The sequence below is a fragment of the Triticum aestivum genome, chromosome 2D (assembly GCF_018294505.1).
Source record: "Triticum aestivum cultivar Chinese Spring chromosome 2D, IWGSC CS RefSeq v2.1, whole genome shotgun sequence".
Taxonomy (NCBI): domain Eukaryota; kingdom Viridiplantae; phylum Streptophyta; class Magnoliopsida; order Poales; family Poaceae; genus Triticum; species Triticum aestivum.
Window position 1 is genome coordinate 81426022 of NC_057799.1, and position 13298 is coordinate 81439319.

Sequence of the window (13298 nt, forward strand, 5' to 3'; positions counted from 1 at the left end):
TTCTCTTTTTTCTTTCTAATCTAATCATCCCCTGATTTTAAAGGGGTGGGCCCGGGCCTTATTTTGTTCCAATCATATCAAGCCACGTACAACTCCGCCTATATTGTCTCAACATAGCCGGTCCCAAACCCGGGTAAAGAAGGAGAGTTGTGATAGACTTGGCGAGCCAACGTAAAAACTCAGCCACTCTTATAGAGATGAAACCCAAAAGACCTCTAACCTATTCCAACTTGTTTGGGACTAAAGGCTTTGTTGTTGTTATTATTATTGTATATCAAACCACGTACACGGAAGCACGGATGGGCACGCTGAAAGGAGGCAAGTCTCGTCCCTGCAGGAGCAGCAGCAACAACAACAACGCGTGGCCCGGCTCGGCACGGCCGTCACTGCTCCACGTCTCCACGTCTATTTCAACCCGCCTCGGCCTCAACCCGGCGGTCGTGGTCGTCCCACGCCCCACCAAGACCACCATAAAAGTTCCAACTACCATCCGGAGCCGCGCGCGAGACCGCATTAACTCCAGGGCGACTATCAGCTAGGGTTCTCCGCCGGCCTCGCGGGGTGTTGGGTGGGGTGGGGGCTCGCGATGTCGACGCCGGCGGACGGCGCGGCCTACTGGCTGCGGTGGCAGGTGTTGGTGTGCGGCGCGGTCATCGCCGTGCCCACGGCGCTGGCGGCGGCGCTGCTGCCGCGGCTGCGGAGGTCGGCGGCGCCGCTCCGCGCCACGGACCTCTGGCTCCCCTGCTGGCCCCGGCTCCACCCGGGCTGGCTCCTCGGCTACCGCGCCTTCGCGCTCGCCGCCGCCGCCGCGCTCCTCGTCCGCGACATCGTCCCCCACGGTCCCAGGGTCTTCTTCTTCTACACCCAGTACGCACCCTCCTCCTCCTCCTCCTCTTGATCCTCAAGCTTAATTAGTACCGCCAATAATCCAGGGAAACACAGTCCACATCGTTCATACTCCCGTGCCTTTAGCCGCATTTAGTCGCGGCAATTGCTCGGCAGAGTACGTATTCAGTACTCCCGTGCACGGAGGATTCCCGGACAGTGGCAGAGCTTGGAATAAAGCTTAAAAGGGGGCCAGCAAATTAGGCTGTAATTTTAGTGCTGGATCGTCAAAGAGCTTCACGTAGTGCTATTTAATCAACGAAATTACAAGCTTGAGGGTGCGGTAAGGCCAGCTTTGTCATCAGCCCTCCTCCGGGTGTTCCCAACCCGAGAAACCTCGCCTTAAGAATCGCTGAAAATTGACCCCTGTTTCATCATATTCTAAATAGGTGTCATTCTGTGAAGCATGGTACACATCAAGAGGAGTGAATTTGGACTTCTGTAGTTTATATTCTCCCTGCTTTTTTTCATGAACACATACAAGATTTGAGCATAATTGCATTGATAGCAAGATAATACTATGTCACAAGCATACCGAGATTGAACCTGCACCAAAGACACGGTGATCATGGAACGCTGCATTGCTGCGTGCAGGAGGAGCAAGCCTGGCCAGTCAGCCTTTGCCCAAACCTTATCTTTTGTTTCATATTGTGGATACGAGGAATGTGGCTCGACCATTTGCCCTTGAAGACACAAACATTTTGGTGTGACAAAATCCACCATACGGTCACCACATGTTGGCCCCCTCTTGGACACATGTGCATTGTTCGCCACTGAGTGAACTTGCCTTCAGCGTCCGTATATTTGCCCTGCTTTTTTAGAGCTAATAAAGCCTCTTACTTTCGGTCTTGAGCACGGTGCACTCTGCCCCACACAAAACCGTTTGGCCTGTAGTAGAATGTTTTCCATCTTCCGTTAGTGACTCAGAACTTCAGAAGCACCTCCTTTTTAGTTAGTTGCCGTGCTGTTGCTTGTTTCCTAACTGTCCTTTGACTAGTTTTCTTTCCCCAATTGGCTTTGCAGGTGGACCTTTTTATTAGTCACCATATATTTCGCGGTATGTCCTCTGCCTCATGGTGTCTTACCAAGTTGCTACTACCTTGTGAAAAGTTTTACAAGCGATCGTACACAATTATGTCCACCTTTTCCTCTCTGGATGTGCTAATGTATTAATTTCAGTTTTCTTACCACATTTTCACCATTTTTTTGCATTTTACTCTTAGGTTGCAACTGCCATATCAGCTCATGGATGTTGGTCGTACTCAAAGAAAAGCTTGAGAAAAACTGATGAATATGGCGATGTTGAAAATCGTGACCTCTCCACTTCTATTTCTGGTGAGAGGAAAAATGATGAGATAGACAAGATGGCAAGCTATTATGAACAAATAGCAAATGAGAAAAGAGCTGCTTTCTGGGGACGTTGTATGCAAATCATCTACCAGGTTTGAACTCAACTGTCCTTTTGAGATTGTATTAATAGACAGTGTTTTCTCAACGATTCTGCAAATCCAACTGCTACTGGTTGGAAGGACTATGCAGTACCACCATCATAGCGTAATGTCTACGATTCAGCAACTTTTTCGTCAAAATAGTACTGTATGATTTAGCAGATGACCCTAATTAGTAGTGCGTCTTTGCTCAACTATTTTTCTTTGTTTCTGTTTTAGCTTTATATGTTTCCTACTTGCCCTTCCTAAAACATATTCATCCCTACCTTCTGGACTGGCTTATGTTGTTTGTCTAATACTAGTATTTATCTGTCTGCAGGCTAGTGCAGGAGCGACAATGTTGACTGATGTCACATTTTGGGGACTCCTTGTGCCATTCTTTTACCGTGATAAGTTTGGGCTTTCCATGGTATGTGAACATTCCAGATATGTACTATTATTTACTACCCTGCTTGATATGTAAACAGTAACAATCCTCCATGGTCATAATATAACTACTTGGCATGACTCTTAGTTTTATAATCTGTTGGTTATTTTCAATTGTACTCCCTCCGTTCCAAAGTTAGTACAAAGTTGGGTCATCTATTTCTGGATAGTACAAATTCTTTAGTAAAATAGTCTGTGTGACTTTGCTCAACATAGATTATGCCCATAAGCAGAGGCCATCTGATTAGTAATAATCAGTCCTGGGCATGCGTAGCTAGCTAAACAGACATGTTTCCGTCTGGATCGACATCCATGTTCTTAGATCTGATTACCATTGTAATCTTGCTTTCTCTTATTTATGTCAGCGTCTAGTCTTGGATACAAGATATGAATTTAAAATTGAAATATGCCCACATAGATCATTCACGAATGGATCAGCTTCTAATACGTTTACTTGCACCAAATTCAGTGCTTTCAAGACATTGACTGTCTGTTGTTATATTATCCTTAACCTTTCAAATTTCTTTCAGGTCACTGATGGCATGCACTCTGTTAATGCTGTTCTCCTACTCATAGACACACTTCTCAACAATATGGTAAGATCGCATGTAAAAATCGCATTGCTCTGTGTTTTGTGTTCATTTATTTACTTCTTCAGCTGGACCTTTGTGCTTTTCAGCCTTTTCCCTGGTACCGGATCGCTTTCTTCGTATTTTGGAGTTGCTCCTATGTGACCTTCCAGTGGGTCATTCATGCTTCCGGAGCTTTATCCTGGTAGGTTCCTCCTGTCCTCCCAATTTGCTTAACACGGTTGAATTTGATGCAGTGCCTCCAATTCAGCATTTTCTGAGTCAAATTCATGTTTGCATTAAGTTAAACATGTGTACTCTAAGGAAAGATACAAAAATATCAGAGCCTCTTTATTACTTCCTCCGTGCGGAATTAGTTGACGCCCAAACGGATGTATCTAGCACTGAAATGGGAGTATGTCTTAAACAACATTGACATTGTCCGACAGCAATTTTTGCTGTAAATTCTTGAATAGAAACTGAAAGCATAATGAAAATTGTACTCCCTCTGTAAACTAATATAAGAGCGTTTAGATCACTATTTTAGTGATCTAAACGCTCTTATATTAGTTTACGGAGGAAGTATCAATAGAATGCTCTACTGCATGACACTATGCTCTTCCATTCCATGGCCATGTGACATAGTTTATCTAAGAAATCCAGGCTGTGCCTGACTGTTCTGAATTGTAAAATGGTCTCTGCCCATTTGCATGTGACGCAGTTTATCCAAAACATCTGGACATGTGTTGGACATATATAATTAGCCACCTTCTGATCACCTTCTGCCCAAATTTAGATCTTCTCTACTTACCAACATTGTGTATTCTAGAATACATCTAGCGCTATCTACCTGATTCTTATTCTTTTGGATGCTGATATGTACATTAGCTCAGTTACTTCAGTATGTATGCTTTTAAAATTACGGCAAATGTGTTCTCTTACACTTCAGGTTTCATCTAGTTCTACTGCTACGTTTTGTCATTTGTTGATGTAATTATGTTACCATCTTCTTCAGGTGGCCTTACCCGTTTCTCGACCTTGCATCGCCCGGGGCTCTGCTATGGTATGTGCTTTCTATCACCTCGGTTCAGACCTTGTTATATCCATCGACCACGCCATCCTCACAGCAACTCTAATCTGGCACAGGTACCTCGCCATGGCCGTCGCTCACGTCCCGTGCTTCTCTGCGTATTGGCTGGTTGTCAAGGCGAAGCGCACTTACTTCCCAAGGATGTTCCCACAGGCTTACGTGAGGACAAGTTAGAGCCTCTATCTAGTCATGGACATACTCCTAGTAGGGTGTATGTGTAGCGTGTATGTGTAGCTATAGATAGCCATTATTTCTGCACTTGATAGCTCCAAGTGCGTTCTTGTATAGTCCTGTAGATCAACAGTCCCTTCTAAATGTGGCCGGATTCTGAGGCACATCGGGATTAATACTTTGATCAGTGAAATGAAATACAGAGAGGAGATTGTTAACGCGGCCTCCTATATATACACCTTGGTTGTCATACAGGCTGTTAGAGATGAAATGAAGTCAAAACTTAACTTCCATGAAAGGAATTAATATGTTGTGGATTGATGAATGGCCTAGAAGATGCTGCCCAGGATTCAGATATCATATCTTGTGCAAGAACAAAATCAGTTGTTGGGATTTTTTCACCCATTTGACACTGAACCCAATAGGGCTTGTGCAGGATCAAACCTGTTTTAATCAGCAGTGTAACAATCTGGCAATTCCTTGCCGTGCTAAGTTACATTGTTGATATGGTCGTATGCTAAGCTAATATACACATTGGGAGTACCAAGTTCCTCATCAGTAACTATTGTGAAAACTTGGTTATGCACAGTTGCTAGATTTCAATCACCGAGCAATTCAGCACCATCAATCACCTGGGATCACTTCGATCGTCGGCAACACGTTTGCCCCTCAAAAATCTTTGCTTCTCGCCGCCCGTCGTCGCCCTGCCGGAAGACGAGGCCATCCTCTTCATGAAATCGGCGAATGCGTCGGCGTAATTCGGCCCGGTTTGCAGCCTCACCAGGTTGGTCCTGTACGGTATCAGTATGGTCTTGAGCCCTGCACGCATCATCAGAGAAGAAAGAAATGTCAATCTTCCATTTGTACTATAAGCAATGTGCACGAAGAATGAATGAATTGAGCGGCGGCGGGCGAATCAGACCGAAGATGCACATGGAGCGGTAGATGGCGGCGGCGGCGACGCCGTCGAGCGCGGGCGTCTTGCGGCTGCCCTCGAGGCAGCTGAGGAAGGCGAGGTCGGCGCGGAGGAGCTGCGCCTGGTCATGGGTGTCGTAGGCCATGTCGTGGCAGTAGCAGCAGAAGTCGAGGTGGTCGGCGGGGCGGCGGTCCCAGAGCACGGAGCCGGCCTCCTTGCCGCTGGACCAGTTGGGCCCGCAGTAGTGGCCGTAGCGCGGGAAGAGCTTGGAGAGCCAGGCCCGCGTGCCGCCGTGCCAGGGCAGCCGCGCCACGTAGGGCCGGAACAGCGGCACCGCGCACCCCGCCATCTGCAGCTCCGCCAGGGCGTCCCTCTCCGCCGCCCTCCGCGCTGCCGACGCCACGGCGGGGCCCGGGGCCGCGCCCGGCCGCTCCCCGGCGCGGCGCGGGACGAGGGAGGAGAGGAAGGCGACGAGCGGGTGGGCGGCGGCCGGGTCCGCGGGCGGAGGAGCCGATGGCGCCGCGGGGGTCGGGGGCGGGACGGGGCGGAGGAGGAGCGCGGCCGGGTTGATGCGGAGGCGGGGCTTGGGCGGGGGCTGCGCGGAGGAGGAGGAGGAGGAGGGGGAGGAGGCGACCTCCATTGCCGCGGCGGGCGCCGTCGTCGCCGGTGGCTGCTCGGTATTAGGTCGGTTGGGGCGGGGACGGTGGTGGCGTTGGCGTGTGGCTGTGCGGGTCTGTTAAGTTTCGGGGCGGGGTGGGGCCCGGTTTCGGGGGGATTGGGGGGTTATTTTGAGGTGGTGGGGGATTGGGCGGGTCGGGTGGTCTGCCCGGTTTCGGGGGCGGGATAAAACGGAGGATCTGGAGGCGCGATGCCGTCGTGCGTGCGGTGTCCGGTCTCGCGGCGGCACGTGAGCGCGCGGGGCCGACGCGTGGCGCCGTGACTCGTCTCGCCTCTGTGGACTCTCCTCTGGAGTGGCGGCGAGGCTTCGTGAGACGGTGTGCACGAGGGGATGGTGGATGCTGCGGCGTCGGCGCGCGGGAATGAGATCAACTTGCTTGCGTATAGTAGCAAGTCAATACGTAACATGATCTCCCTGCAAAAAAAAAAGTCAACATGTAACATGGCCGTCGGATTACAAGTGGACAGCCTAGATCAGGGGCTGGCTATACGTATTGACCGGCAAGGCCAATTGAGTAATTGACTGCCCATCAGGTTTAGGATATGTTTGGTTGGGCTAATACAATACTTCCTCCGTCTCAAAATAAATGTCTCTTAATCTTAGTACAACTTTATATATAATCTTAATACATTTTATTATATATAAAGTTGTACTAAGGTTGAGACACTTGTTTGGGGACGGAGGGAGTAGAATGTAATGGGTTGGGTTCCATATGAGAGGTAATCTTACTGTTTCAATAGAAAATAGAAGATGCGAGATTAACCAAATTCACCCAATTTCATTCCATTATATTTCTTTATACTCCAAACAAATGCATTGGAGAGCGAGAAAGCACAGAAGTGTGGATAGGCAAATTGTCACCTTTGTCCCTCTGCACGAGACCGAATGATTGGCAACCCACCATTTTTTTAAATGTCGGTTCGCTTTGAGGGTGTGGAGAATGCCGACTTGGTGTTGATTTGAAGGCTTTGGATCTGTCTCCTAGCTAGACGAGAGAAGCGTAAGATATGGCGGGCTTCCCTCACCCGGACAAATTAAAATGGGCGGAACGGAATGTCCGTGTCTTCAAAAAAAAGGCCACACCACCTCATCACATTTCAGAGGTTGTCACGTACTCCCTCCGTCTCAAAATAAGTGTCTCAACTTCAATATAATTTTATATTAAAGTTAGTATAAAGCTAAGACACTTATTTTAGGTGAGAGAGTAGAAGGCTAAGATTTGGCGTAGGAAGGACTAGGCATTTGAGAAATATTTCCGAACATGTCATACTGTCTTTTTCAAGCAAACACTCTATAACCTCTATTCGCTTGATTAATTAATGAAGTAAATCTAACGTTTCCAAAAAAAAAAAAATTGAACAAAACGACCCATTTGGTCGATAGAGTTCCATTTCATTTGGTTCCTCAGTTAAACACATCACTAAAGGATGACAGCAGATCAAGATCAGAGGCTACGAGTTGAGGAGTGGATATGGGGCAGGAGAAAGACAGAGGGCACCATGTGGAGGATAGACATGAAACGCCGGTCAATAGCAGGGCCTTTAAAGTTTGACAGCAATAGATTGCATATGATCTGAGTAAAGACATAAAGAGGTATGCACATTGTTGAGACGATCATGAGCAAGGGGTCAACAAGATGTTATATTGTACAACAAAGAATATATTTTGGATTCAATAAGGGCGGTCGGTTAATTTCCTATGGCATCGGACTGCACCAGGCTCATCTGAGAATTTTGACCAAAAATTGCCCACCAGCGTGGCTTCTAAATATAGTCAATATATGTGTAAATGGAGGCCATTACACTTCAAAACCCTGGAACAAACAATGAGCTCAGCTCATTTGTTCGACTCGATGAACTCCCGGTATTCCTTCTTCATCTTCACACCAGAGAAAGTCCTGCATTTCCAAGATTAAGATATATCAGAAGGGTGACACCATATAAAGTAGGCAAGACGGGAGTTCTGCAACTGCCCAAGAGAAGCTCGACATATTTGGGAGAAATTCCGGGTGCATGGTAGAAGCTTTGTTAACCCGGAACAACGCAGCCCATATGTTACGATTAAGAGGTACTTGCAAAGAGAGCATACTTATCCTGCCAACTGTCCTATTTAACATCGTCGAAATGGCATTCATGAAAGATGCATATAAGTGTTGACCACTGATCTATCTCTATGTGTACGTACAACATGCCGGCTATTCATGTGTTTTGGCCTCATTTACAGGATGGTGACACCTCAACTTAAGCCCGTGGTTGGATGCAAAAAATTGTTAACTCTGGGATATGTAATTCCAGCAGAACCCGTCCATTGAAAATGAAGTGAGCATTATGGTCACTGCTTAATTTGGCTTATTACTACCAAAAGGATAAGTACAAAAGTGGAATTATGTAGAAGTATAAAAATGGTCGCCGTCATAGAGCAACAAGGTTCACTAAGAACAATAAAATACTTGTATATCAGCTAACCCAATGTTTAGGTAAGTCGTGGTTTAGGTTGCGGCCATAGTTTAGTAGAAAAACTAGCAAGACCAATCTAAGAAGCAAACCTGATCATTTCTTTGTTTTTAAAGAACTGAACACACGGTGTTCCCATTATGCCTGCAGCTTCTGCTATTTCAGGGTCCTCCTCGATGTCAATTTCAACAAAATGAACGTATTCGTCATATTCATCTATAACCTGTAAGAAATATCATTTTCATAAGGATGGTGTATCATTATTAGCAAGCAACAAAACAAACAACAAAAATAAAATATAATTGCACAAGAACTTTTTTTTGGGAGCTGTATCAAATTGAAGACTTATGTACTCCCTCCGTTCACAAATATAAGATGTTCTAACTTTTTTCTGAATCGGATGTATACAGACACGTTTTAGTGTGTTTGTTCAGTCATTTCAGTCCGTATGTAGTCCATATTGAAATATCCAAAACATCTTATATTTGTGAGCGGAGGGAGTACCATATATCAGCAAGGGTGTCGCAGTTGCAGTGCTGCACCCAATGGTAAATGAGCAACTATCAGATTTAACTCTTACCACCGAAGTGGTAAATTCATAGTTCTTACAAGGCTACTGCTGTAATGACGCGTGTATCACCAAGCATAGAGAAGGGTGCTATCTTGAATAGGGGATTCTCATGAAATTAAAAATAGACAAGGTGATCAAATCACATCCATGCATTGTCACATTGCTGCCATAGAGCAGTCCATCAGCTATCAGGTGGTGTGGTTCAGACCACCTAATGCATTTCAAATGGTAACAACTGTACCCAGTGTCTTAGACATATACCTAGGACCCTAACAAAAATATACCATTGTTTAGCAGTGTGTGTTGAAAACAAGATAAAATTTATAATTAATCGATGCATGTGTGGAGGGTCACTTTTAATTGAGTGGGTGATATTTATGACTGGAATGCATACTGGCACCTCCAACTGATGCAGTTCTTATCGACTTCCAACTTCATATATGCCACAATGCAACGCAGACAGCATGAGCATATGCCGACCCAATTCATTTGGTGTGTTTCAATCCTATATTGTTCTTTGTTGGATTGAGTTTATCTTCAATAAGGATTTTATTTCTAGAACAGACAATTGAGCTTCAGCATGCTATAGCAGATCCAAATGTAAACTATCAGGCTACTCGCTGGGCTTGTTGCTATGGATGCTAAGTCGTCAAAGGAAACCAGCATAAAATAAATTTATTTCTAGAATTAAGGTAGATGCGAAGAAGATGTTAAGATACATTTTGTTTAACTAGATTTAAGGTGGCTGACAAGTAAATTTTATTTAAGTAGATGTTAAGATGTTCAAAGTTCAATTACAAAAATTTATGAACTAACCTTGTTCAAAATCGGTTTTAAGGTTCTGCAGGGACCACATGTTGGAGAAGTATATAGAACCAAGATGAGCCTTGGACTTCCATGGTATAACTTGCGGAGTGCATACTGCAAAGGTAGCAAAGCTCAGGATCAAATTTGACATGAACACTTGCGTTTAATGAGGCACACTACGCATATATATGTTTGGCACCTGTCCCTTGTGCTTTGTGTGAGTAATGTCGAAGCCCATCTCGACATCTTTGCCTTCAATCTCCTTCTTTTTTTCTTCACGAACAGGCTGAAATTTAATCAAGTAGAACAAAGAGTTGTAACATAAGCTTGATTGGTTGTTACAGAAGATAAGCCCCAAAACATATGATGGTGCATTAAGTATGCATACACTAATGATCTCTAGTAGCTCAGGTTTTATCCACTCACAGTTTCACATCGCTACAGCTTATGATAATGGAAGTCTAAACTCCAAATTTTATGCACGAAAGAATAATCGAATGTGGCTGCATAGCATGCTAATATGGAAACTAGGAAGCTTAATTAGAATGGATAAAATTTAAAACAAATCACTGCTACACCCATGATATTGGAGAGCAGTGATATTCATAGGGTAAGAGACAGCTTTCATTAAGACAATGACGACCAAGCAGAATGAAGCTGGCAAATGCACATGGATCAATTGCGTTAAACAAATACTCCCTCCGTACCAACTGACAAAGGGAGTACATTTTGCATGAAAAATAATACCTGGTGAAATTCAACAAGAAGATCATTGGAGACTAAGTATCTTTCAACTGACAAAGCAGCTATACATCCAGATCCAGCTGCAGTAACGGCTTGCCTCCATTCATGATCCTGCAGGTGAAGATGTGTGAAATCCAAAAATGTTCGTGATAATGGGCTGAAATAATAAACAGAATATCTATATTTCATGGATAGGTATCTAATGATGAGTGGGTAAAAGTCTTATGTCCTAGAAAACAAATATATTGCCTTTCACTGTGGAATTTTCCAAACAGTAGAGGCAGGGTCATCAAAACATGATGTGCTAGCATGCTACAACAAGTAACATGGTGAGGTGATAGCACACATGAACTGCAGCAGGATTAAGTCATCGTTTCTTCAAGCGGCACACTTTACAATCATGTAGAAGTTTCAGACATTGAATGAAGGATGGACTTACCTGCACATCACCAGCAGCAAATACGCCATCAACTGAAGTTTTTGCTGTGCCTTCGTCAACCAAAATATATCCAGAACTATCAAGTTCAATTTGACCTTGTAGCAGCTGACTGTTTGGAGTATGTCCTATCCCATAAAATAGACCTTTCACTTCAAGAACTTTTTCCTCTCCCGTATCGATTCTCCTCAACTGAATACCAGACATCTGTCCTTTGGTATTGCCGACAACATCCACAGCTTCTGTATTGAAATGTACTGTTATGTTGGGGTTGTTGAGTACTCTGAAACATTCGCCATAATCAACCTGTTAACCAAACATCCAGGCAATTGAAATTTTACTTCATTAATATATCATGCAACTGAAGAGAAGCTAGCATCCTTTAAAGAACTTAACAATTTCATCTACAGACAAGTTCCAAAAAAAATTACAGCCCTCGAGTTCTATGGACCTCTGGAAATATTGTGATTTCGAGTATCTAAACTGGTAACAACCAATACGAACCAAGTTGCGGTTAGGCCTAGTTTGCATCAAGCACAAATTGTAGTATTTAACGAAGAACAGTTGTGCCGATGTAACCAACGTTTTAAAGTGGTAGCTCAGCATATTACCATGCAATTAAATGCCATCATCGAATGGTGAATGAGTTGACGATATTTACAGTAGATGAAAGGTGGAGAAATAATCATACATTCCTTTTACAGTTGTTTAAGCCATCAAGTATCAACTGATGTTAACACTGAAAATAAGTGAAATCTTGATAATCCATGGACGAAAGATTTACATGAACAGCTAATACTATTTTGATATTTATCACAGTAAAGGATATACTTTTATAGGGAAAAGACTTGAAGAATGCCTTACCGGTCCTGCATAGCTTTGGATGCTCGTAGTTGGTCCCTTCGAACAAGTAAATGAACATGGCACGCATATTTTGTCAAATATATCGCTTCCTCGGTAGCTGTATCACCTCCTCCAACGACCGCAAGAACTTGACCCTTGTACAGAGGTGATGCTCCATCACATATTGCACATGCGCTGATACCTCTACTCCAAAATTCTTCTTCACGAGGTAATCTAAGTCGCTTTGCAGTAGCTCCAGTTGCAATGATTACACTATGGGATTTTACCTATATATGTGCCACTAAGATTAGTGCAGCAAAAAATATTTGCAGAATAATTCACGTGCACTATAAATTAAAACAGGTGGTTTGCCATCAACATACATATACAAAGAAAAATTGCAGCACAACTAAGAGTAAAGTCATAAACGTAGAGCAAAAGAGTAGACAAAGACCTAAATAAGTAAAGCCCATAGAATTCTGCACTGGTTCAGAGCTCGCATTATCTTTTCTACACTTTTCACTAGCTCTGCTTTGTTACTTTTCTATTTAAAACGGATCCTGGTTTTGACTAATATCACAGTAATAGTAACCATTGAATTGAATGTTCACAAAATTTACATGCAACACTAGCTTGTTTTTACGAGAGGCGACTTCAGAGTCGAAAATAAGTTATGGCGCACCAAGAGGAAGAACGTGAAGTGCTTACCTCTCGGTCACTGCTACGGATAACAAACGGCCTATTCTTCACATCTATAAACTCAACATCTTCTTGGTGAAGCTCCGCACCCCACCGCTCCGCCTGCTTGCGCATTCTGGCATAAATCACGACCCCAGGATGATATAAGTATCGCAAACACAACGTTTACCGATTCAATACAGATGGTGGGCGCTCTTACTTGTCCATGAGGTCAGGCCCGGTGATGCCGTCGGGGAACCCAGGGAAATTCTCCACCTCGGTGGTGGTCATCAGCTGGCCTCCGGGAACACCGCCCACCTGGTAGCCTTCGAACACGACGGGCTTCAGGTTCGCCCGGGCGGCGTAGATGGCCGCGGTGTACCCTGCGGGGCCGGAGCCGATGATCACCAGGTTCTCCACTCCCCTGCCAGGATCTGCAACCACGAGAAAACAATCACCCACTGTTCCACTTCACCACAGGGCGTCTTCAGCTCCACATACAGCATCGGATAACAGCAAGGAACTGACAGTACGCAGGTCTACAGACTACAGAGTCAGGGCAGCCCCCAATCTAAAATCTGG

General features: G+C 44.7%; 3 protein-coding genes across 3 annotated transcripts; 1 reads left to right on the forward strand and 2 right to left on the reverse strand.

Moving 5' to 3' along the window:
• Window positions 1-455: 455 nt before the first annotated feature.
• On the forward strand, window positions 456-4807 carry LOC123051753 (uncharacterized). Its single transcript, XM_044474725.1, has 8 exons — window positions 456-867; window positions 1909-1942; window positions 2109-2327; window positions 2653-2742; window positions 3290-3355; window positions 3439-3533; window positions 4344-4391; window positions 4475-4807. The coding sequence occupies exons 1-8, from the start codon at window positions 587-589 to the stop codon at window positions 4590-4592; spliced, it is 951 nt and encodes a 316-aa protein (XP_044330660.1). The 5' UTR covers window positions 456-586; the 3' UTR covers window positions 4593-4807.
• A 210-nt stretch (window positions 4808-5017) lies between these two features.
• On the reverse strand, window positions 5018-6246 carry LOC123051754 (uncharacterized). The gene is made up of 2 exons (XM_044474726.1): window positions 5512-6246; window positions 5018-5408 (listed from the first exon to the last, which is right to left on the reverse strand). Exons 1-2 carry the CDS (start codon window positions 6143-6145, stop codon window positions 5218-5220), a joined length of 825 nt encoding a protein of 274 aa, XP_044330661.1. The 5' UTR covers window positions 6146-6246; the 3' UTR covers window positions 5018-5217.
• Window positions 6247-7770: 1524 nt separating this feature from the next.
• Window positions 7771-13150, reverse strand: LOC123051755 (thioredoxin reductase NTRC; the record flags this gene model as incomplete). Its single annotated transcript, XM_044474727.1, is given in 9 exon segments — window positions 7771-8081; window positions 8730-8860; window positions 10025-10129; window positions 10215-10301; window positions 10763-10870; window positions 11199-11478; window positions 12060-12325; window positions 12747-12852; window positions 12937-13150. Coding segments are annotated over 9 exon segments (1358 nt in total), but the record flags the coding sequence as incomplete, so codon positions are not given.
• Window positions 13151-13298: the final 148 nt, after the last annotated feature.

What these genes read in the sequence shown, in the direction of transcription:
- LOC123051753 (XM_044474725.1), top strand. Translation starts at nt 587, where the DNA reads ATGTCGACGCCGGCGGACGGCGCGGCCTACTGGCTGCGGTGGCAGGTG. An exon ending in TAGTCACCATATATTTCGCG is followed by an intron (nt 1,943 to 2,108) that starts GTATGTCCTCTG and finishes TTTTACTCTTAG; the next exon opens with GTTGCAACTGCCATATCAGC. An exon ending in GTATGCAAATCATCTACCAG is followed by an intron (nt 2,328 to 2,652) that starts GTTTGAACTCAA and finishes ATCTGTCTGCAG; the next exon opens with GCTAGTGCAGGAGCGACAAT.
- LOC123051754 (XM_044474726.1), bottom strand. Translation starts at nt 6,145, where the DNA reads ATGGAGGTCGCCTCCTCCCCCTCCTCCTCCTCCTCCTCCGCGCAGCCC. An exon ending in CCGCTCCATGTGCATCTTCG is followed by an intron (nt 5,409 to 5,511) that starts GTCTGATTCGCC and finishes TGATGCGTGCAG; the next exon opens with GGCTCAAGACCATACTGATA.